General features: G+C 42.4%; 1 protein-coding gene and 1 non-coding gene across 5 annotated transcripts in view; one reads left to right on the top strand and one right to left on the bottom strand.

The window, feature by feature from the left end:
- The window catches only part of IKZF2 (IKAROS family zinc finger 2), a 217,892-nt gene that overhangs the window by 8,464 nt on the left and 183,814 nt on the right, over positions 1–25,614 (bottom strand). For all 4 annotated transcript variants that reach the window (XM_029069849.2, XM_029069850.2, XM_029069852.2 and 1 more), the window contains 2 exons: positions 17,702–17,839; positions 7,258–7,401 (listed from right to left, as the gene is read on the bottom strand). In XM_029069849.2, coding sequence (XP_028925682.1) covers positions 7,258–7,401; positions 17,702–17,839 — 282 coding nt within the window. The remainder of the gene's footprint in view (positions 1–7,257; positions 7,402–17,701; positions 17,840–25,614) is intronic.
- On the top strand, positions 3,058–3,195 carry LOC114813605. Its single transcript, XR_003761322.1, has one exon. It is a non-coding gene; the product is annotated as a small nucleolar RNA SNORA7 (small nucleolar RNA).

Raw genomic sequence — 25,614 nt, 5'->3', positions numbered from 1 at the left:
TGCCAAGCACTGTTCTAAGTGGTGGGTAAGGTAGATACAAGGTAATCACGTTGTCCCAGGTGGGGCTCACAGTCTTAATCCCCATTTTACAAATGAGGTAACTGAGGAACAGAGAAGTTAAATTGCTTGCCCAAGGTCACACAGCAGACAAGTGGTGGAGCCGGGATTAGCATCCGTGTCCTCTGACTCCCAAGCCTGGGCTCTTGCCACTAAGCCACGTGGCTTAACAAATACCAAAATTTTTATTATTACTACTATTATTATTATGAGAGTTCTTGGATGCCCACAGAACTCTACTGAGTACCAGGACAGGTGCAGTTCCTGAAATCTTCTCCACAGGAACTCCTAACACCTTTAAATTCCACTGCTTAGACTTTCCAATTAAGAACCCAAAAGACAAGAGGATCTTTAGAGGTTTTCCAAACTCCCCCCGACTTTAGCATCAACTAAGCACCTGGATATGTGATCTTTGGGCATTTGGTATTCACCCTACCTTCAACCCCACAGCACTTATAGACATATTTACAAATTCCACGTTATAAATCATTTATTTTATACTAATGTCTATCTCCCCATTTTCTCCGAATTCTATTGTATTGAACTCTACCAAAGTGTCACCAATGATGCTGTAAGCTAGATCTGTGGATGGAATTCAAGGTTCCAGAAAACCGAATATCTTCTAAAGATCTATAAAATGGGCTTTGGCTAAAATTATTCTAAACTTAGGGAAAGCTATTTTGGCATACTACTACTACCACTAATTATAATGATAATAATAATAATAGTAGTTTCCCATCTCTTAACTGTAAATTGGTTGTGGGAAGGGAATGTGTCTGTCATATTGCACTCTTCCAAGTGCTTAGTATGGTGCTCTGCACACAGTAAGCGCTCAATAATATGACTGATTGACTGATATGCAGATATGTTTCTAAGGAAGCATGCCATTCTCTGCCAAGCTCCAGGTCCATTACCACCTCCCCAAAACACCCATACACAGATGAGATATAATCAACCAGTCTTAGTATTCAATGTGCAGAGATGTGTAATGTTTTTGCTCAGAAAAACTTAGAAAGGAAATCCAACTAGAACCATCTAGTCCTAGACTTTGTGTGGTATATTTTAATTGTTTACTTTGTGCCAAGCACTATTCTACGTGCTGGGGTAGATACCATTTAATCAGGTCAGACAGTGTTCCTGCCCCAGATGGGGCTCAGAACCTAAGTAGGAGGGAGCACAGGTATTACATCTCCTTTTCACAGATGAGGAAATTGAGGCACGGAAAGGTTATGTGATTTGGCCATGGTTTCACAAGAGGTAAATGGCAGAACCAGGATTAGAATCTAGGTAATCTGACTCCCAGGCCTAATCTCTGGCCCACATGGGGCTCACGGTTTAACTATGAGATAGAACAGGTATTTAATCCCTATTTTACAGATGAGGAAACTGAGGCACAGAGAATTAAGTGACTTGCTCAAGGTCACACAGCCGGCAAGTGGCAGAGCAGGTATTAGAACCCGGGTCCTCTGACTCCCGTGCCATAAGACCATGCTTCTTCTTAAAGTACCGGCAGCACCAAGGCAAGGACATGCAGCCGAGGATCTGGTCTCACAGCCCCTACTCCTCTGCCTCCCTCTCCCCTCCTCATGGACCCTCGGGGAAGTCCTGAGGGTGCAGGGTGTTGGTGAGGAAGGGGGCACCACCGAACTGTCTGGCCTCCCGGCAGCTGTTGCCGCTCATCAGGAACAGCTCAATGGCACAAGCAGGAATGAAAAGCTCTGCTGGTTCGGTTTCAAGCAGATGGCTTTTGCCAATTCATATGAATAACGACTAGAACAGCCACTCGCAAATCCTCATTTTGCTCAGTTGCAGATGAAGATAAACACATTTACAGAAATGTGTGGATTCAGCTTTTGTGTTGAAATGACTGTTAACTCTGTACCTGGTACAGAACCAAGGGATAATGGATCGTGAAAGATTAACAGATTCAGATCCCCAGGTCAGGTGAAAGACTAGAGCTGTTGCAGTCAGGGAGTTGTCTTGTTGGTTTTTTGCTTTTTTTTTCTTGAAGATATCCTGAGGTGGAACACCACAACTTCCCCTGGTAGCCTATGTGTTTCATCCCTCCAGCAGACAAGGATTTCTTCCTCAGGCTCAAATGGAATGTCTCCCATCTTATTTCACAGCTATTTTCTTTATTGGGTCCTCAGGGGACATGGGTAAGAGTAAGCACTCAATATATATCATTAGCTAATCATCTTATGACCCCCTTGGTCTTCTATTTTCTACCCCAAACACTCCTTGGTATTTTAATCTTTTTTCAAAGGACCAATTATTCATTCCCTTATTGTGGCCCCTATGTAATAATTTTAGTTTTTTGAAGAAAGAAATTAAAATTTTCCAAAACCATATGGGTATTTAAAATGATAGAGGCAACTATTTTCCAAAACTGCCCCCAAAACAAAACAAAAACACCTGCTCAGATACCTTTAATTTCCATTTCTCAGATTGCAAATTTGGTAAGACTAGGCATTTGGCTAAAATACTGGGTTTATTTCCACTCTACCCTCATGTTGGAAATTGTATTTGTATGATGGAATGTGACTATACTTTAAAATGATTTCAGATAAAGAAATCAACACAGCTCATCTTTTAAATAGTAAAGTGGTAAGACAATTATCCATATCCACTGGTTTCAGGGATAAGCTCGATGTGGACAGGGAACATGTCTACCAATTCTGTTATACTGTACTCTCCCAAGCGCTATGAACAGTGTTCTGCACATACTAAGAACTGGATCTTGTTCCTCCAGCTGTTGGTCCTTCTATCATGATAAAGGAAGTGTAACCCAGAAATGGACTACAATCAAACGTATTTATTTTAAGACCTACAATGTGCAGAATCCTGGGTCACTGATTCCTCCGCAGTGAGCTCCAATTGAAGAAGCAGTGGCAGAAACACCTGAAAATTTTCAAGGAATTCTTATATTCCCTCTAGACTGTAAGCTTGTTGTGGGAAGGGAATGTATCTCTTATATTGTCATACTGTACACCCTCAAGACCCCTCTCACGGTAGCACGTGGAGAGTTTCCAGTACTCTACCAGTCTCAGTTATAGGAGGTAGAGTCAAGCAGAGGCCTACCCATTCCACTCCCAGCTTGGGCAGTGGCTAGCAACTGGAAGGCAATCTGCTACAAGTCAAAACTCACTTGCACTGGGCAGCAGCAGCATGGGAGAGAGTTGAGGGCAGAGACTCGAGTTTACTGCGTGGAAGAAGGCAATGGTAAACCACCTCCGTACTTTACCAAGAAAATTCTATGGCTACGCTACCAGAATGATTGCAGATGGAGGCGGGGCGTTCTGGTAGAGATGTGTCCATGGAGTCGCTATGAGTCACAAACAATTCCACAGCATAAGTTTCCCTTAAGCACTTAGTACAGTGCTCTGCACACATTAATTGCTCAATAAAATATGACTGACTGATAGATTCTTAGCCCCGAGTATGAGCAATTTAATTTTATTCTCTCCATGGTCACCAGGTTAAGTTTGGACAAAATCTTCCCATTTCTTTGTTCAGCTTCAAAAAAGACTTTGGCCTTGCACGAGTATCGCCGAGAAATTTGATGTTCAGTGTAGTAGCACCAATCTAATCCTAACAGCTCAGACATGAATATTATTGAAAGGTGCCTCAAGTTTACCTCATATTTCTACCTTACTTCATCGGTCTACTACTACAACCCATCCCACACACTCCGCTTCCCTAACGCCAACCTACTCCTCTGTATCTCAATCTCTTCTACTCCTTCTCCCTTCTGTATGACCCTTGCACTTGGATTTGTACCTTTTATTCGCCTCACCCTCAGCCTCTAAGCACTTATTTACATATCCGTAATTCATTTTAATGTCTATCTCCTCTAGACATGAGCTTCTTGTCTTCCAACTCTGTTACATTGCGGTCTCCCAAGTATTTAGAACAGTGTTCTGCAGAGAGTAAGCAGTCAAATACAATTGACTGATTAACCCACTACCCACCCGTTGCCCACTTTCTCTCTTGGGTCTGGAACTTCCTCCCTGCTTCATATCCTACAACCCATAACCTCTCCCCACCTGTAACACCCTCCTAAAATCACATCTCCTCCAAGAGACTTTTCTTAAGCCCTCACTTCCTCATCTGCCCTTCACTCCATCAACTATGTACTTGGTTGTGTAGCCCTTACATATTTCGATACTTATCCCAGCCTCTCAGCACTTGGGTAAATATCCTTATATTCTACTATGTATTCTATATGTAATTTACTTGAATGTCTGTCTTCCCCAATAAACTGTAAGGTCCTGTGGGCAGAGATCTAGTCTACCAACTCTTATGTTTCTCCCCAGCACTTAGCAGTGTGTTCTGCACAAAGTAAATGCACAATAATTCCATTAATTGATCAACTGATTGATTGCCAGGCTTATTAGGAAGTTTTACTCCAACCCAATACACTCTGAACAACCTCCTGTGGGCAGGGACTGGGTCTGCTTATTGTTGTACTGTAATCTCCCAAGCTCTCAGTACAGTGTTCTGCACACAGTAAGTGCTCAATGAATTTGACTGAATAAATGAATGAATGAGTCCTTCCAAAGTACACTGAACAACACTGCTTTCGGGGAGGCTGAAGCTCACATGGTTGGGAAAAGGTAAAAGTGAACATTGTGAAGGAGCGCAAAAACACCAATAGGCAAATGGATATATCAAAAGGATATTCCTGACTTTGACTTCAGATATTGTGAAATCAAGGCCCAGACAATGAATGATAAAACTGCAATTTCACTTATTTTACATTTCTTTTATTATGCTAATCTCTATCCTCATGATCCAAAGCAGTGAGATACAGCCCTCAATATTTACTGAGCACTCCCAGTGGGCAAAGCACTGATCAAATTGAAGATAAATCAGAGTGCCTACCCTGAAAAAGTTCACAGTCCTTCCCCACAGTCCTTTGGGGAAGCCAGGGCAAACACAAAAACATGCAAGCAACAAATGACAGAATCATGACAAAAAGTCACCAGGAACTTAAGAGTTTTCAGACAATCACAATATAGTGTCATTGGTTTCCTGAAGTGATCAGAGTGTTTGGGCTCACTCTAATGCCCAGGAATGTGAATACAATTCAGTAGCCTTAAAATCTCAAAAACCCAGGCAATGTCAAGAATATCTTGGGTTCTAGAAAGCAACACTCAAGAAATTTTTACAAGTAGTAATAAAAATGATGAGTGTGGTACTTGTTAAAAGCTTACTATATGCCAATCACTGTACTAAGGACTGGGGTAGATACAAGATAATCAGGTCCCATGTGGGGCTCTCAATCTAAATGAATCCCCATTTTGCAGATGAGGGAAGTAAAGCCCAAAGAAGTTTAAGTCACTTGCACAAGGTCACATAGCAGACAAATGAGGGAGCCGGGATTAGAATCCAGGTCCTTCTGACTCCCAAACCTATGCTCTATCCACTAGGCCTTGCTGCTTCTCTCTCTTAAATGAGAGAAATACATATAGGTCTTAGTCCTGGAGCAAAAAAGTGGTTTGCTAATTGCCTTGAGGGAAAGTTCTTCAGAATTCTACACCTTGATGTCCAGAGAGCTCTCCCAGTGAAACACTGGCTTGACCTGATAGATTATATCTACAGGACTCATGAATACATATCACCTATCTCTCAGAGAGACTGAAAGCTTTAACTTACCCAGGCATAAAGTCAACAATTGTTCATTGAAATGTAGAAACTCCTTCCAGAAATTCTATAATTCCTGAATATTATAAAGTAATCCTGTTTGCTTCCACTGCCCACTTTCCAAAATAGCATTATTTAAAAATGCACTAGAGCTGGAGACCACTAATACATATGTTAGTTTCTATTTTGACATTTTCTCACCTGAGTAGGCAAAGGCATTTTTAAAAATGATATTTGTTAAGAGCTTACTATGTACCAAGCACTGCTCTAAGCACTGAGGTAGATATAAACTAATCAGGTTGGAAAGAGTCCCTGTCTCTCATGGGGCTCACAATCTTAATCCTTATTTTACAGATGAGGTAAATGAGGCCCAGGAAAGTGAAGTGTCTTGCCCAAGGTCACCCAGCAGCCAAGTTGCAGAGCTGGGATTAGACTCCAGGTCTTTCTGACCCCCAGGCCTGTGTTCTATCCATTAGGCCATACTGTTTCTTCTAGATACAAGATAATCAAGTTGGACACAGTCCCTGTCTCACATAGGGCTCAAAGTCTAAATTGGAGGGAGGAGGATTTAATCCCCATTTCACATTTTGCAGATTAGGTAAATGAGGCACAGAAAAATTGATGACTTGTCCTAATTCACACAGCAGACAAGTGGCGTAGTGGATAGAACCCGGGCCTGGGAGTCAGAAGGACTGGATTCTAATCCCAGGGGTGGGGGTGGTGGTGGGGTTGTGTGTGTGTGTGCGTATCTCCACTGAGCAAAAGGTTCTGACTAAATTCATTTTAATGGATATAAAAGAACTTGAAGCCACCACCTCCAGCCATATGGAAAGTACTATTTCAATCAATCAGGTAGTGGTATTTACTGAGCACTTTCTCTATGCAAAAAACTATATAAGCACTTGGGAGAGTACAATAGAGTTGGTGAAAATGATCCCTGCCATCTATCAGAAAAGGGAGCACAAACACAAACACAAATCGGAGAAGCAGTGTGGCTTAGTGAAAAGAGCATGGGCTTGGGAATCAGAGGTCCTGGGTTCTAATCCCGCCTCCGCCACTTAACAGCTGTGTGACTCTGGACAAGTCACCTAACTTCTCTTTGCCTCAGATACCTCATATGTAAAATGGGGATTAAGGCTGTGATCCCAGGGTGGGACAACCTAATAACCTTGTATCTACCCCAGCATTTAAAACAGTGTTTGGCATATAGTAAATGCTTAACAAATACCATCATCATTATTATTATTATATACAAAACCAAAGAGAGGACCATAAAACACATCTACGGGACTACAAACACCAGGGACAAGGACATGCACATCACCATCACCAATGGCAGTTGTTTGAATTTTTCATAACTCAAGTTCAATAGCTTCCTGCATTTGCCCTTCACATAACTCTACCACTGAAGTTAAGTAAAGTTTGCAGAGGGAATGATGGTCATGACCAAGCCCTGTAACAAGTAACAAAATGAAACAGGGTGCGCACATACTCGATTCCATCTTTGCTCATTCCGAATAGCTGTTAAGAAACAAAGGCACGTGTCACGCTTACCCACAAACTTCTGTGGGGTGGAGCTTTTGCGTTTTCCGATATTGCCCGTCAGCTTCTCTATAACAGCAGGTCTCTCAAAAGGCACCAGAGAAATATCATTATCCATCCCGGGTTCTGGATCCTTACAATCTTCCATAGGAGGTACTACATAAAACCAAAATAATTACATCAGATTTATGTGTCTATAAACAGAAAGGCTAACCACTCTAAGACGTGTGAACTAACATGAGTAGAAAGACCTTTCCCCTCCACGGCTCCTTTCCGTGACCCTCCAAACCCAGCTGCAAGAAAGAAAAAGAAAAAAGTGCACACGTTATATTAAAAGCTATATGGAAATTCTAGGTCTCCAGCAACACAATATTTGGAGTATGTGGTTTCATGACAGAACCCCTTTCACTTAGAGACATACAAAGCTGTCCCTCTTGTTGACAAACATGCTCAATTTGTTTTCATCTTATTCTTCTTAAAATCATTTTTAACATGAATTACCACAAATATTGTTTTGAAACATGGGGCTGTTTTAAATACCAGATTTATTAAAAAAATAAACAGTTCACATGAACTAATCTCTTTTATGTCTCCCATTGCAAGCAGGATGTGAAAAAATACATTTCCAGGAATTTCAAGCCCTGGAAAGTTTCAAATAAGCTAGCGAATCTTTTATGTCTATTAAGCTATGCACCTTCTATTGCAAGCAGGATGTGAAAAAATAAATTTCCCAGAATTTCAAACCCTGCATAGTTGCCATTCAATGATGCAGGTTTCATTGAGGAGAAGATGAGTAGGGCCTGATGGGATCCCAGGAGCATTAATTAGTCAATGAATGCTTTTTAATTGAGAGCTTACTATGTGCAAAGCACTGTACTAAGTGCTTGAGAGAGTACAAGAATTGGTAGGCACTAATCAATCTATAGTATTTATTGTGAACACTGTACTAAGTGACTAGAGGAGTACAACAGCATTGGTAGACATGTTCTCTGCCCTCAAGGATCTTCCAATCTAAAGGAGTTTACCAAAAAAAACATCATGCAGAGACAGTTCAAGGGCAGAGGGCTTCCTTGTCTACTGCTCCATTCCATTTTGGAGGCAAGGAAGGGAATCTTCAAATCCTCACAGCTTCTCCAAGCATCTCCTCTAGACCGTTAGGTCATTATGGGCAGGGAATGTGCCTGCTAATTCTACTGCACTGTACTCTCCCAAGTGCTTAGTACAGTGCTCTGCACATAGTAAATGCTCAATAAATACCATTGATTGATTGATTGATTGCTTGATCTTGTTGTCTTTCAGAGAAAGTCTGGGCTTTGATGGACCATGCATGGGTCTGACCCAGGAATGCCTTATGCAGGGTTTGGTGTTCTTAACAATGGTAGCATTTATGTACTAAATACTGTATCAAGTGCCAGGGGAGGTTCAAGATAATTAGGTCGGACACAGTCCCTGTTCCATTTGGTGTTCACCGTTTAAGGGGGATGGAGAACAGGTATTTTGTCCCCATTTTACAGATGATGAAATTGAGAAGTTAAATGACTTGCCCAAGGTCACACAGCAGGCAGCACCAGGATTAGACTCAGTCGGTCAGTTGTATTTATTGAGGGCTTTCTGTGAGCAGAGCACTGTACTAAATGCTTGGGAGAGTACAATATAACAGATCCATTTCCTGCCCACAATAGACTCCCTGCTTTCCACTCATTTCATGACTTCCCATTCATTTTATAATGAAGCAGGTCCTCTCGGTTTGCCATGAAATGAGCTCCCCAAATTTAAAGAAATATCTTCTGCCTGCTTGGTATGAAAGGATCGCAGCACTGGGGGATGTGGATGCAATAAATAAGCCTGGGTGAATTTTCTCTGGCTGATGATCACAATAAAGAAATGGACACCGTAAGCTCCACCTCTAGACTGAAAGCTCCTTACAGACAGGAGCCATAAGGCGTCGGAGGAAGTGAAATGACTTGTCCAAGGTCACAGAGCAGACAAGTGGTGGAGCTGGGATTAGAATTTAGGTCTTTGTGACTCCCAGGCCCATGTTCTATCTACTAAATATGACTGGATGAATAACCCACGCTGCTTTAGTAAATGTCCCTTAACTACTGACTCTTTTGAACTGTACTCCTCCAAGAGTTTAGAACAGTGCTCTGCACGTGATAAACACTCAGTATATACCACTGACTGATTGGGGGCAGGGAATTTGTCTATTTATTGCTTCTATTTATTGCTAAATTGTATTCCCCTAAGCACTCAGTGCAGTGCTTTGTACAGTAAGTACTCAATAAATACGACTGAATGAATGAATGAATGAACTGGTATTTCTTCTCCATACTCACAATTGGGCTACAGCTGTTTAGAAAGCAAGGGAATTATTCCTTAGGATTCAATTTGTGCTGTAAAATGATTTACTCTGCTGCCTTTATGCATACAGGATGCTCCTACTGTGAAACACAATGGCTCCTCATTTACAGGGGACTCCTGCTGATAGCAGCCAAAAATAAAAGTGGGAATGCAAAACAATGAAGTGAAAAAAAACTCAGATCACAAGACAGGTGGCCTATTAGTCAGCCAGTGGCATTGCTAACACCGTCAGAATCATCACTGAATTGAAGGGAAAAAAAACCAAAACAAAACTGGAGGCTTTAAGACAGTGCTGGAGAGAGCAAGGTGCTGGGGGTCAAAACACCTGAGTTCTAATCCCTGCTCCACCACTTGTCTGCTGGGTGATCTTGGGCAAGTCACTCAACTTTTCTGTACTTCAGTTTCCCAATCGGTAAAATGGAGAACAGATAACTATTATCCCCTTCAACTTAGACTCTGAACTCTGTGTGGGACAGGGTCTGTGTCTGATTTTTTTATATATATATTTGTTAAATGCTTACTATGTTCCAAGCACTACACTAAGCAGTGGGGTAGATACAAGCTAATCAGGTTGGACAGGTGGTCACATCCCACATGGGGCTCCCAATATTAATCCCCATTTTACAGACCAGGTAACAGGCACAGAGAAGTGAGGGGAGTTGCCCAAGGTCACACAACTGACAAGTGGCAGAGCCGGGGATTAGAACACAGGTCCTCTGAATCTGAGGCTGGTGCTCTATCCACTAGTCCAAGCTTTTCTCATCTGATCTAATTGCATTATATTTAGTCCAGTATTTAGTACACTACAGTATAGTACATAGTAGGCACTTAATACCACAATTATTACTATTACTATCTAGGACCTGACAACAATAATATTCCTCATTCATTTGGGATGGAGCAGAGAGCATTCACACTGCTCATCTTTGCTTCAGCCGAGGTCCCCTAGTTGTGGGGTAGGAGATAGCAGAGCCAAACTTGAGTTTGGAAAAAAAAATTGAAATGAGACTGAACTGGCCCAATTTTTTTTATGGCATTTGTTTAGTGCTTACTATGTACCAGGCACTGTACTAAGTGCTGAGATATACACAAGCTAATCAGGTTGGACATAGTCCCTGTCCCACATGGGGCTCACAATGGCTCACAATCTTGATTCCCATTTTACAGATGAGGTAACTGGGTCCCAAAGCAGTGAAGTGATTTGCTCATGGTCACTCATCAGACAACTGGCTGAGCCAGCATTAGAACCCAGGTCCTTCTGACTCCCAGGCCTGGGCTCTATCCATTAGGCCATTTTGCTTCTCAATTACAGTGACTTTCCAGGGTCAAATCCAGCATCTGATGATGGGATCGCCTACCAGGAAGGATCAAAGAACCTCAGTTCTGAGACTCCAGGACCAATAAACTGCACACAACAACTATAGTGCTAGTGGCTGTCTCAATGCCACTCCTATTCCCTCACCCCTGCCTGTCACGGTCTTGCCAGAGCTCAGAGAGCAATGTGTGATTAGACTGGCAGAGAGCAGAATATTGTGCATTTGAGCAATTTGTCCATAAGAGCCAACTTAGTACATTATGTGACACCAAGTCAATCATTCAAAGGTAGTCACTGAGTGTGTAATGTGTGCAGAACACTGTACCAAGTACATGGGAGAGTAAAATTTAATCTTATTAGGAAAATTAAGTGGGATAATATCCATGTTAATTCTTTGAACTTCAACCCTGAATTTCAATCTGAGTACTGAGCTCTCTAAATTCAAACAGAGGTCAGATCAGTAGACTTTAGTGTGCCCAAAGTAAGGATGACTTAGATCTTCAGCAGAAGTTAAAGGGTCTTGTCTTTTTTTAAAAATTGTATTTATTGTTTACTATGTGTCAGGCACTGTACTAAGCACTGGTGTAGATACAAGTTAATTAGATTGGAGAATGTCAAGCAGCCAAGATCAGCAACCAAGAACACCAGTGAGAGAAGCAGCATAGCTAAGTGGGAGCAAGTGCAAGGATAGGATTCATTACATAAAAATCAATTCCCTAGAGATTCCACCAATTATGAACTAAAACCCACCCAATGTAGCTCCACATATTAGTCAAGAACTTCATTTAACATCTCTTATCAAAATAAACATTAAAATAGTCCCTTTATACTTACTGTTTAAATTATTAGTGGAAAGACTGGAAGTAAGGCTTAGATTGTGACCTATTTTAATTACTGGGTCATCAGCGGCTATTTCTCTAATTCAGTCATGCTTCATGAACAGATATTATTCTCTTCAATTCTATCTCACTCAACAGTTTAACCAAAGAACCATGAAACGCCTCTACGTATAGGCATTGAACTGTTACTCTAAAATAGGATATTTGTTAATTGCTCACTATGTGCAAATCACTGTACTCAGCGCTAGGGTAGATACTTATGTTCAACTAAAGGACAAGTAATTTAACTTATGAAAATATAATAAAAAAATAATAATGATAACTGTGGTATTGATTGTTTACCTTGAGCCAAACCCTGAACTAAGCAATGGGGAAGGGACAAGATAATCAGTTTGGACAAAGTTGCTGTCCCACATGGGGTTCTTAGCCTAAATAATATATGCAGAACAAAAGGTGGAAGCCCTCTCCAATAATAATGGTATGTATTAAGCACTTACTATGTGCCAGACACTGTTCTAAGTGCTGGGGAGGTTACAAGCAAATCGGGTTGGACAACGTCCCTGTCCAACGTGGGGCTCACAGTTGCAATGCTCATTTTGCAGATGAGGTCACTGAGGGCCAGAGAAGTGAAGTGGCTTGCCCAAATTCATGCAGCAGGCAAGTGGCAGAGCGGGAAGAGAACCCATGATCTCTGCCTCCCAGGCCGGTGCTCTAGCCACTAGCACAGGTTGCTTCTCTACCACCAGTGCTGGGATGTTTGAGGAGGCTCAGCAACTTCGGGACCCCTCCCACTGAACATTACAGCTGCATATAGTCCCTTCACCCTCAGGTAGGAGGGTAGATTAAGGAAGAGAACCTTTAGAAACTTTGGAGAAACCAGTGGTTGCTCACCGAACTCAGGGGGAAAAGTGAAAGAGAGGGAGAGAAGAGAGGTAAAGGACTAGATTAGATACCCTCTTGCTTTGGTATTTAAAATGTTCAATAAAAATGTTTCAGTTCTTTTCCTCTTCCCTTAGGCTGAGGCTCCTTGTAGGCAGGGAACCTCTCTACTACTCTGCTATATTGTACTCTCCCAAGCACCTAGTACAGTACACTACACACAGTAAGAACTCAATAAATACCACTGATTGATTAGATTGTGAAATTTTTAAGGGAAGTGTTAGCTTCTCTTTCAACTTTTCTATGTATACTCTCACAGCGTCCTACATACATTAAATGCCCAATCAATGTTAGTAATGATGCATGATGATGAGATCAACTGTAAAAAGTGTGTGAAACTTTCCCATAGATCCTGAAGCAGGATTTGTCATGTGATAGGTCTTCTGTTTCATACCAGATTCCTTCCAACCACGCAACACAGGCTGGTTACACCTAAGGCTTGAGATGGAAGCTGTTAGAAGTGAGAGTTGGAAATCACCAGTGACCTTAATTCTAAATAATAATAGAGGTTATTTGTAATCCAGAATTTCAAACTGCAAATCCAGATCACCGTTTGGCAAAGCAGAAATTTATACCCCATTTTCCACTCTAGCATATCTTGCCCAAAGACAACACATACTTGTTCTTGTGTTATGCACCTGTCCCCAATCTCCTCACCCCTTCCCCACAAACCATTCTGGAGTTTCTAGGAGAAATTAAAACTGTTTCCTAACCCTTCCCTCCCCTCTCAGGGTCACACCTGGAAAGTTCTCAGTACTCTACCAGTCTCGACTACAGGAGGGAGAGTAATGCAGAGGCATATCCATTCCTTTCCTATCTTGGGAAGTGGCTAGCAAGTGGAAGGCAAACTGCTACAAGTCAAAACTCACCTGTACTGTACAGCAGCAACGTGGGAGAGAATCAAGGGTGAAGACTCAAGTTTACTGCATGGAAGAAGGCGATGGTAAACCACTTCTGTATTTTTACCAAGAAAATTTTATGGATACACTACCAGAATGATTGCAGATGGAAGTGGGGCGTTCTGGGGGAGATGCGTTCATGGCATCGCTATGGGTTGAAGACGACTCGACGGCATAGGACAAGACCCTCTTCCCATCCTCTACCTTGTCTCCTCTCTGCCCAGGCAGAGGGCTGAAATGAGCTCAATAAATTTATTTTGTCTAAGTGTTTTCAACTACCATAGTCAACAATCTGTATTCATCCAATCCTAGCCCTCTTTTAAGCATCTGCAACTCCTACCTTGGCTTAAACAATAAAAATAAATCTCTTCCTGCTTCAATTACACTCCCCAGCCCTGGACTAACTTTGCCACCCTTGACAAAAGCAATCACATCCCCAAAGGTGGTATGTTGGTCATTTACCTCTCCTTCCTCTTATTTCTCCTCACATCCAATCAGTTAAAAAATCCTGATGCCTCCTGCTTCATTTTTTTTAAAGACATAAAATAAACAATAAAAAAACCCTCATTCTTTCCTCTGAAAGACAAACCCCCAGTCTGATGATCTCATCTGTTCTGTGTGTGTTTGATTTATTTTGGCAGTCTTAGAAACAGAGAAAGTTCCTATAATTAAGGAAGGCATCACAGCAGTAAGAAACAATCTTTAGGGGAATGCAGTGTGGAATGGGCTCTTGGTTGTCCATCTGTTTTAAAAGCTTACCCTTTGAATACAGTAGTGCCGAAGGACAACTATGTATATGCACTTCTGCCTTAACCTGAGAAGAATTTTTGGGAATTGTGGGGGAAAAAAAGGATTGCGTGTGGAAGATGGTTAGAAGGGGTACTACTCTCAGTAAAACAGCGTGGCTTAGTGGAAAGAGCCTGGGCTTGGGAGTCCGAGGTCATGGGTTCGAATCTCGGCTCTGCCACTCGTCGGCTGTGTGATTGTAGGCAAGTCACTTCACTTCTCTGTGCCTCAGTGACCTCATCTATAAAATGGGGATGAAGACTGTGAGCCTGTGGGACAATCTGATTAACTCTGTATCTCCCCCAGCACTGAGAACAGTGCTCTGCACATAGTAAGTGCTTAACAAATACCAATGTTATTATTAAAAACTGCTCTGCAAATATGGTAGTAGGCCAGACATAGTCTCTGATTCAAAATTCACGTCCTCTCAGAAGCCCCACCAACCCAGTGGGTAGGAATAAGGATCCTCATCAGTACAACATCACTGAGATCACTTGTAGACCCAGTACCCACCCGGGAGAAAAGAGGTGCACTTATGCACCTGAATGGAGGTGAGGGTAGAGGAGGAGGAAGGTGAGAAGGAGAAGGAGGAGGAGGAGGAACAATAGCATACCCGAAGCAGTTTGGCTGAGGAGCTAAGGGGAGGAAATACTGAGAACTCAACACGTTCTGGGTGACTGAGTCTTTGATCGTGATTTCCAAGCCTGACACAATCATACTATCGCTGAAGTTTTCACAGCTGACTCAACTTTGACTTCTCTGAAGGTCATGTTATCATTACTCAAAAGAAGTGAGAAAAAAATTCTTCTCGGAATTTCAGAAGGTCTTACTCCTCAGGGCGTGGAGTGCTTGTGATGGATTCTAACAGACTTTAGAGCCAAAGCTTCTGCTACCACATCAAACTTTGAGGAACAATCAGCCAGTTTCTGCTTGGGCCTACGTCAGGTCTCCTTAATATATTTAGGACTAGAGAGACCCCCTCTGATGTCTCTCAAGCAGGGAGAGAACCATCTGAAACATTTCTGCGACACTTGGGTCTACTCCAAAGGTCCTAATGCATTAAAAAGGAAGTGAGTATCCTAAATGTTTTGGTGGCCTTCCTTTAAAGCAAGTAATTCATTCCTGGGGAGTGAGGATTGCCCGGAAGAGGATGAAAACTAAGTATTAGCTCGGATCACTTGCAATTTTCAACATTCTGGCCACAAATGACCTTTAAACAATGATCTCTCTCAATGCTGGTCACAGGCTGACTAATAAAAACAGTTCCATATTGGGTATTCTACCAAAGAAAAATCACAACCCCAGAGACTTCCTTCAAACTGATTTATAGCGTGTATCTAAAAATCAGTCTGTTCTTCCCTTGGCATCTATTCTAAAGCCTGTGGATTGTTCCTTTCATAAAAGATGTAAATGACCTCTTAGTCTCATTCAGCATTCTACAGGCCAACTGATTGAAGCCAGAGTGGCTGCACAGTCCTGAAACAACTAAAAATATTTTCTAAAATAGCATCCTTCAAGAACTGACCATGAAAAAGCAAAGACACTAAAATAGAACATGGAACAATGAACCTCTAAGTGCTATAGAATAAATAAAAGATACAAAAATGGAAATATTTTACCTATGGGGAGTCTACTTATTGGATGGTATTGTCACCGAACAGAATACTATTGTAGGCTTTCAATAGAAGAGCTAGATGGAAAGTACTTGAAGACATTGCTAGAGAGCAATTGTCAGAATATACAAACAAATCCCAGTCACACTCCTGGCATCTGAAAAGTCTTGGGCCTTTGTAGTCTAGGTTTCATATCTAGTTTGGATTGCTTCCCGTAAACAACATTATACTGAACTTGATTTCAGCCAAATAACTATCTTGGTAATTTAGAAAGTCAATTCAGTTTTTTTTAATTGTACGGTCAAACACTTGACTATCAATTTAGGTGACAGTAGTTATAGTATTTATTAAGCACTTACTATGTGCAGAGCACATAAGGTTGGGAAAAAACAGCCACTCTCTCAACTATCTCCTAAAATTAGCCATTCCTTTGAAAAACTTACTTTAAAGGACAATTCAAGAGAAGGATACAATTCTTTCTAGTCTCAAATTACATTATAGCAGCAGGAGAAACTGCATGGCCTAGTGGCAAGAGCATGGGCTTGGGAGTCAGAAGACGTGGGTTTTAATCCTGGCTCCAATACTTGTCCGCTGTGTGACCTTGGGCAAGTCACTTAACTTCTCCGTCGCTCAGATACCTCATCTGTAAAATGGGGATTAACACTGTGAGCACCATGTGGGACAACCTGATTATCTTCTCTCTATGCCAGCGGTTAGGACAGTGCTTAGCATATAGTAAGTGCTTATACCATTATTACCATTATTATTATCATTATTGAGATCTAGTGGATAGATTATGGGCCTGGAAGTCAGAGGGATTGGGTTGGTAATCATGACTCCACCACTTGTCTGCTGGGTGAACTTGGGCTAGTCACTTCACTTCTCTGGGCCTCAGCTGTCTCATTTGAAAAATGGGACTTAAGATCGTGAGTCCTATGTGGGAAAGGGACTCTGTCCATCCCAATTAGCTTGTATCTACCCCAGCATTTAGTACAGTGCCTGGCACATAATAAGCACTTAATGAACACCAAAATTATTATTATTATTCTACTGCTAATAGCCCAGCAGCTCCCTGCAGGAAGATGGCTGGGAGAAAATGCACGCGGTCTGCACAAAGCACTAGCTCTATAATCGATTCTTCTGCTCATACTCTTGGCCCTAAAGTTCAAGACCCATGCTTATCCCCTTGAGACTGTAGGTTTGTTTTGTGTGTCTGTATGTTACGTTGGACTTAGAACAGTGCTCTGCACACAGTAAAGTGCTCGGTAAAGAAAATGGATTGTTTGATTCATGGCTCCTGAAAGGGAGCTCCATTATCATTCAGATCTCTAGGATTAATTTCAATATTATGATACTTTTGAATCTGATAAATCTCTGGAAAGCTCACTGAGGGGAGGTAATTTCTTTGCTATATTGTTGTGTTGTACTCTCCCAAGCCCTGAACACGGTAATGCCTCAATAAATATGATTGATTGGAAAGTCCAGATATTTTAAGTATATTTCAACTTGGGGGATAAGGAGTCCAAAGCCTGATATTTACACATGGGATTGTTTTCTAGTCTTGGGAATCTTTCCCTGCATAGGTTGGCTTCCTGCTTAGAGGCGTTCTATCAGAATGGAATTCAATCTGATCTCAAAACAAAACGAACAACAAAAATGGAGCACCAGAGTCAACAGAGAGTTCCAAAGGTCATTTGCACCCACCGTGGTGACTCATGGCCTGTCCCGCAGCCTCCAAACTGACATTCTGAAGATAGTTGTGGCAACGTTCCTTGTGCTCCTCCAGTGAACTGCGCTGTTTGTAGCTTCGTCCGCAGTAGTTGCACTTGTGAGGTTTGCCCACTGGGGAAAGAACAGAATTCAGCATTAATGCCCAACCAGCTCCATCCTCTGTTAAATTACACCTAGGCCTTCTGTAGCAATGGGGAGACCCCTAAAAACAGGATCCATCTTCACGATGATATCAGTTTAATCAATGGTGTTTACCAATCACCTTACAATGTGCAGAGCTCTGAACTAAGTAACAATGATAATAATAATTACTGTATTTGTTGAGCACTTACTATGTGCCTAGGACTATGCTAAGCACTGGGGTGGAGACAAGCAAAAAGGGTTGGACACAGCCCCTGTCCCACGTGGGGCTCACATTCTCAATCCCCATTTTACAGAGGAGGTAACTGAGGCACAGAGGTGAAATAACTTGCCCAAATTCACACAGCAGACATGTAGCACAGACGGGGGCTTAGGAGAGTACAATAAAACATGATCCCTGCTCTCAACAAGCTTACAGACTACAGGAGAAGACAGATATTAATATAAATAATTTAAATATATGCATAGTGCTGTGGGGTGGAGGGTAGGGTGAAGACCAAATGCTCAAAGGGGACAGATCCCAGTGTGGATGACACAGAGGAAGCCGGAGAAAAGAGGGCTTAATCGAGGAAGTACTTGCTTCCCACTCGCAGGACATCCACCCCAGAAAAATGTTAATCGGCGGAAAAGCATCCAAACAAATTCACTCTAGACGCTGATGGAGAAGCTTCTCGTCAGCCTTCATTATAATAATAATAATTACGGTGCTTGTTAAGAGCTTACAATATGCCAAATGCTGTTCTAAGCGCTGGGGTAGATACAAAGCAATCAGATTGGTCACAGTCCTTGTCCCAAATGGAGCTCAGAGTTTTAATCCCCACTTTACAGATGAGGCAACTGGGGCACGGAGAATTTAACTGACTTGCCCAAGGTCACACAACAGAAAAGTGGCAAAGCTGGGATTAGAACCCAGGTCCTTCTGACTCCCAGGCCTGTGCTCTATCCATTATACATATCGCTTCATAATAATAATAATTATGGTATTTGTTAAGTGCTTACTATGTGCTGAGCACTGTTCTGAGTGCTAGGGTAGATACAAGGTAATCAGGTTGTCCCACAGGGGGCTCACAGTTTTAATCCCCATTTTACAGTTGAGTTAACAAGGCACAGAGAAGTTAAGCGGTTTGCCCGAGGTCACACAGCAGACGAGTGGCAGAGCTACGATTAGAACCCATGTCCTCTGACTATCGAGCCCGTGCTCCTTCCACTAAGCCAAGCTGCTTCCCCATCAACATGCTATGCTATAACTAGACGGTCTATTACAGCTATCCAATTGTCTCTTGCATCCAAGCCATCCCTTGATAGGATTTACTGAGCAACTGCTCCTGTGCAGAGCAGATGTTACAGTAAGCTGCCACTTGTCAGCTGTGTGCCTGTGGCCAAGTCACTTAACTTCTCTGGGCCTCAGTTACTTCATCTGTAAAATGGGGATTAACTGTGAGCCTCATGTGGGACAACCTGATTACCCTGTATCTACCCCAGCGCTTAGAACAGTGCTCTGCACATAGTAAGCGCTTAACAAATACCAACATTATCATAAGTGCCTCGGAGAGCACAAGAGAACATCCCACCCTCAAGGATCTTAGAATTTAACAGGGAAGATGGATACAAAGTTATTTGCAGATGACAGGGAAAAGACAATGGCTAAAAACCCCATGTGAAACAGGGACTGTGTACAATCTCATAATCCTGAATCTACCCAAAGTGCTTAGCACATATTAACCACTCCAAACAGATAATAGTAAAGCTACAGATAAAACATAATTTTGTAAACAAGAGCCCAGATAACCACTGATCAAAAAGAACAACTTTCATGGGTACTGAAAATGGCATATGAAGATTACAAAGAGCATTTAGATGGGCAAACAATATAGAGAAAGTTTCTATTTCCCTCCCTCCCTTCCAAATGGATATGAACTGCTCACCCAATCAAGTAATCAATCAATCAGCAATGAAAGATATTTATTGAGCACCAAACTAAGTACTTGGGACAGTAAAATACTAGGCCTTTATAATCTAGAGGAGGATTAACGGCTATTAACATAAATAAACAAATTAGGGATATGCACATAATGTGGGTTTTGAAGCTGAGGTAGAAGTTGTAGAGCCAAGTAAATAGGTAACACAGAAGGGAGATGGAGAAGGGGAAATGAGGACTTGGACTGAGAAGGTCTCTTGGAGGTACAACAAGCCAGACCTTGGTAAAATGCATCCTCTCTTCTGAAAATTACTTGAACAAAACTTAGAATTTAGTGGTCTGAATCTGTGAATACAGAATTTTAATGCTGACGAATTTGACCCTGACGCATTAGGCTACAACTATGCAATGTTTCCCAATATGCTGGACATTTTGGACATGGAATTTTATCCTCATACAGAGAGGCCCATTATCCCAACTGGCTTAGTCAAGACCACGGTGTTTGGCTAACAACCTAGAAATAGACCAACACACTGGGGGGGAAAAATGCTTATTTTACGTTTTCATCACAGAGACAGGTTGACTACATCTCAGTGTGGGTGATTTATTCAGAGATTATAAAGCCTTTTACTTCTTGGTTAATGAGCTGAAATGTAGCCTAAGACCGAAGATGCTGAAAGGCGTTATCTTCTGATAGCTGATAAGTAGTCTATGTGAAATGAATTGATGATATTTCTCGGTTATTTAATGGATTATTGTCCACATCCCCAAAGTAGCCATAAAACCTGTTGGCAAATTGAAACTATTGCCTTTAATCCCAGTAGAGAAATTAAAGCAAGCGTGCTGTAGCTTGAGTTATTCACTTACAATATAAGTTAGAATCTTTCAGCTGCTGGGACCCTGGGAGGATGAGCAGAAACTCATCTCTGGCTGGTTTGCCTTGCCGGTTATCTTTTCCCCTCCCTGATTTCAGCAAAATGTCGTTTTCCTCATTCTTAATCACCATCACCTCAAGTCTCACCCCCTCTGACTTCTAAATCCTTCACTAGTCTGATCCAACACACTCACCACCTCACCTCGCCTTCGACTTTTCTGTCTTCCTCCTTGGGATCATTCGACAAACACCTGCTCTCCAGATCAAATGCTCTCACTCCTGCTTCTGCTTATTTTCCAAAGGTTTCCCTACTTTGGAATCCACTCCTCTCTCCAGCTTCATGAAGACCGTTCCCTCTGTCCTTCCAGAGAACCCCCTGAAAATCCCCATTTCCCCCAAAACTTCCCCAATCTCACTTGCATGTACCCTTCCTGACCCCAAATCCCACAGAACATTGCTAAACTAAGTACATATTGACAAAAATATTTATCACCAAACTGAACTTAATTCTACTTTCCAATACTCTTATCTTTTGACTGTTTGGCTATGCCAAAGATGCTTTTAGAGTCATCATCAAACAATGGAATTTATTGAGTGCTTACTATATGCAGAGTACTGTGCTATGCAGTTGGAAGAGTATGATACAACAGAGTTGGCAGACACATTCCCTACCCACAACGAGCTTTCAGTCTAGAGGAGGAGACAAGCATTTCATAAACAAATAATTTACAGTACATAATTTGTAGATATGTACGTAAGTGCTGTGGGGTTGAAGGAGGGGCAAATATCAAATGCTCAAAGGTCACAGATCCAAGTGCATAGGTGAAGCAGAAGGGAGAGGTAGCCAGGGAAGAGAGGGCTTAATCACAGAGGGCCTTAATTCAGGATCATGTACATGTGATCTCAAAGCTAGATGATGATGTTGAGGAGGAGGATAATGGAGATGACAAGGACACCCGGAGGTGTCTATGATATTGCCATCACCTGACACTTTCAAAATAGCAACTTTCAAGAGCCTGGAAACACCTGGAGGGAACAGTTTTTTTTTTAAAAAAACCTGAATTATTGACTATCGGCAAGTTCAGACAATAGGCGCATTCAACAATGGAAAGAAGGAAGAACAGTGAAATGGAATTACAGAGCTACATTGATTTTCTCTATACTAGAAATAACAATCACATTCTTCTTTAAACTACAGTGCAGAAAATCACTGAGGAAAAAAGAGAACTTTCCTAAGAATTAGGATGAGGCTAGTATGGTCAGCAAAACCAATCCATGGAGTTGGAAAGCAGAGGCTTTGGTAGCTCAGGGACACATATGGCTAGTTGGGTGCTGGCTTGTTAAAGAACAGGACTACTCCTTCCATATCCGCCTCCCGGCCCCCCTCCCCCGCATCTCTCCAAACTCCCCAGAATGTTGGGCAGGTGATTTGCTTATTCTCTTTCCACTGCCTCCAGAAAAAGCACCGTGATAGCCACTGCCTTCCTTTTCGCCATCAAAAGTTCCCACTTTCGGCGTGGTCTGTACCCACTAGGCTGGGGATAAAACTACTCCTGCCCATTCTCCTATTCTTTCAGTACTGCCGAGAAAAGCAACCTTCCTTCCCACCACTGATGGTCCCCATTCCCGGCACATTCCCAGCGCACCAGATCAGGCATCACTCAGAAGCTGTATGGCTTAGTGGAAAGAGCCTGGACTTGGGAGACAGAGGTCATGGGTTCTAATCCCAACTCTGCCACTTGTCTGCTGTGTGACCTTGGGTAAGTCATTTAATTTCTCTGTGCCTCAGTTACCTCATCTGGAAAATGGGGATTAAGACTGTGAGCTTCACGTGGATCAACCTGATTACCTTATATCTACCGCAGTGCTTAGAACAGTGCTTAGCAAATAGTACGCACTTAACAAATACCATCATCATCATCATCAGGGATTAAAAGTGCTTCCATGTGCTCCCAGGCTCTTTCACTGCCACCAAGAAAAGCATCTTGTAACCACCACCTTACCTACCACCACTGAAGATTCCTGCTCCCGGCCTGCCTCTCTCATTCCCTTGGGCTCCTAACAATAATAATAATTATTATTGTGGCATATGTTAAGCATCTACTTTTGCCAGGCACTGTACTAAGTTCTGGGGTGGATATAAGCTAATCGAGTTTGACACAGTCCCTTTCCCTCGTGGGGCTCATAGTCTCAATCCCCATTTTCAGATGAGGAAATGGAGGCACTAAGAAGTAAAGTGACTTCGCCAAGGTCTTATAGCAGATACGTGGCATAGCCAGAATTAGAATTCAAGACCTTCTGACTCCCAGACCCGTGCTCTCTCTACCTAGCTATGCCATGTTGCTCCTCCACTGCCATGGAGACATGAAGCCTATTTTGTCTACTTCTTTGTGGTTTGTTGTGATGTTTCATCAGTCCTGATTAGTCTGCTTCCACTCTCATCTCCCCACTTGAACTTTTATATTGTGAGCCTCATGAAGGACAGGGATCATGATGAATTTCCACCTGTGTATTCTCTTCCAACACTTAGTACAGTGATTAACCCACCGTGTTTAAAAAATATTATTACGATGACTATTCTCGTTTACTACTTGTGTACTACTGTGCATTCTCTCCCGAAGTACAGTGATTGACATTCAGTAAGTGTTAAACAAACAGTATTACGACACTACTCTCCTTTACTACTTGTGTCCTAGCCCCCACTTTGTATGCTCCGGAGGAAATGTGACTTCTCTTGCTCCAGATTCTGGATAGGGGATTGGGCTGTTAACTTGGATTTGGTAACTGAAGAGGTTTTTCTGAGGAAAATGTCCTACCTTCCCTCAAGGAGATGATCTGGAAGTGAAATGTCAGTGGTCACTACCCCTCCCAGTTTCAGAAAGGCCCCGCAGAAATGACTGATCAAGAATACAGTTCTGAGGCTTATATCTACAGGGTAGTAGCTTTTTCTCCGAAACAACATCCCTGCATGAATTAGGAGTAACATCATTGTTTTTCATCTGGACAATTTAAGACTGAATTGACTATACATTAGGAATCCTCCTAAAAAGGCTAATTCCGCTCTTTACTGCACATGATGTTTCTCTCCAGAGCTTTCTTATCACTGTATAGCAACCTGGATTTCCACGGAGATGACTCAAATGTAGTTCAAACCATGACAACTTTCAGATGCTTTGCAGATGCTGTTCTATCATTCTAATCTCTGCTTGTAAAATACACACACAGAAGTCCTGGTGTGTTTGGCAGGGCACTGGGTCAGGCAAAAATTCAGATTCCCATTTCTCTGGAAGTTGTACCACTCTGAATTTTTTTTTAATCTCAAAAACTATGCTTGAAGTGTAAGCAAACACCAGTTAGTTCATGGCCATAATTTAATTACACCATTTCTTTAAATATTGCCCATGCTATGATTAACCACTGTTCCCCATGAATGCTTACCTAAGCACCTGTATGACCGTATCTGATCTGGATTCTTAGAATGAAAGCTCTTTGATGGCAGAAATGGCCCATTTTTCTATGTTGTTCATACTGCAAAGTCGTTCAAGAGGCCCTACACTTTTAACCACATTTCCACTCAAAATTGGTCCATGCTCACCCAGTAATAGCTATGGTAGTTGTTAAGTGATTACTGCGTGTTGTGAAATGTTCTCAGTGTGGAGTAGATACAAGACATCTTGGTTGGACACACTCTTTTGTACTCACCCAAGTGCTTACTACAGTGCTCTGCACACGGTAGACGGTCAATAAATACAATTGATGAATGAATGAAAAGGACAGGCCTGATACTCCCTTAATAATAATAATGATGGTATTTGTTAAGCGCTTAATACATGCCAGGCACTGAACTAAGCACTGGGGAAGACAGGGGCAAATTGAGTTGGACACAGTCCCTGTCTCATGTGGGGCTCACAGTCTCAATCCCCATTTTACAGATGAGGTAATTGAGGCACAGAGAAGTTAAGTGACTTGCCCAAGGTCACATAGCAGACTTGTGGTGGAGCCGGGATTAGAACCAATGACCTTCCGACTCCCATGCCCGTGCTCTATCCACTGCGCCATGCTCTTTCCCTTGATTAGTTCTAGGGCATATTTGTGAGCTATACTGCCTCTCCCCACACATGTTCCCTCCCCATACCCAGGAATCTGAGTATCTTCAAAACAGTATAGCTCATGATCCATGAGATATCTGCCCAATGCTCTGAGCCTAGGTCCCCAGGCACCTCAGGAAGGGGCCAACCAGGGTGGCTCTACACTGTAGACTAGACTCCCCTTCTGGACTGTAAGCTTGTTGTGGGCAGGGAATATGTCTGTTATATTGTTATACTGTACTTAGTAGAGTACAGCTGACTGACTGGCTGACTGGCTGCTCCAGTGGTGGTCCTGCCCCAGTCTGGTTATCGGTTTGTATAAACTGCATCCCCTGATGATGTGCAGTTCAGGTCTGAAGTCTGCATGGCGGATCAGGGGCCTGGCCTGAGTCCAGGTGAGATGGCTTCAGCATGGGGGCAAGTGTGGTACCTGGGCGACGGTAGGGCTGAGGGCACAAAGGAGTGGTTGAGGGAGGGATGGATGGCATGCGTGAATTGTAATTGAGCCCTTACTGTGGCTCCATTCGCTGGGATCATTCCACTCCATCAGCCCACATGCCTGAGTGACAATTGTCCAAGTGAAGCAGGAGTTCGCATTGCCTCCACTTCACAATCCGGGGGGAGGGAGAGTCATATTCCTCTTCACGGCTCCTAGGCTGAGGTGTGGCAAGTCCCAAAGAGTTTGGAACCAGAAAGCTGGGCTTAAAACAATTCATGTCCTAGGCACTTGAGCTCCAACTGACCTATAACCCAACTAAAATGTCCACCAACAGCTATGATTCCTCCGCCAAACTCAATAGTTCTCAATGGTGATAGGTCTATTTGCCTATGAACAACGGCAGCACAAAATGACTCCTTAAGGTTT

The sequence above is a fragment of the Ornithorhynchus anatinus genome, chromosome 7 (assembly GCF_004115215.2).
Source record: "Ornithorhynchus anatinus isolate Pmale09 chromosome 7, mOrnAna1.pri.v4, whole genome shotgun sequence".
NCBI lineage: Eukaryota > Metazoa > Chordata > Mammalia > Monotremata > Ornithorhynchidae > Ornithorhynchus > Ornithorhynchus anatinus.
The sequence above is the reverse complement of the archived record's forward strand: the minus strand, read 5'-3'. Positions and strand labels throughout refer to the sequence as shown.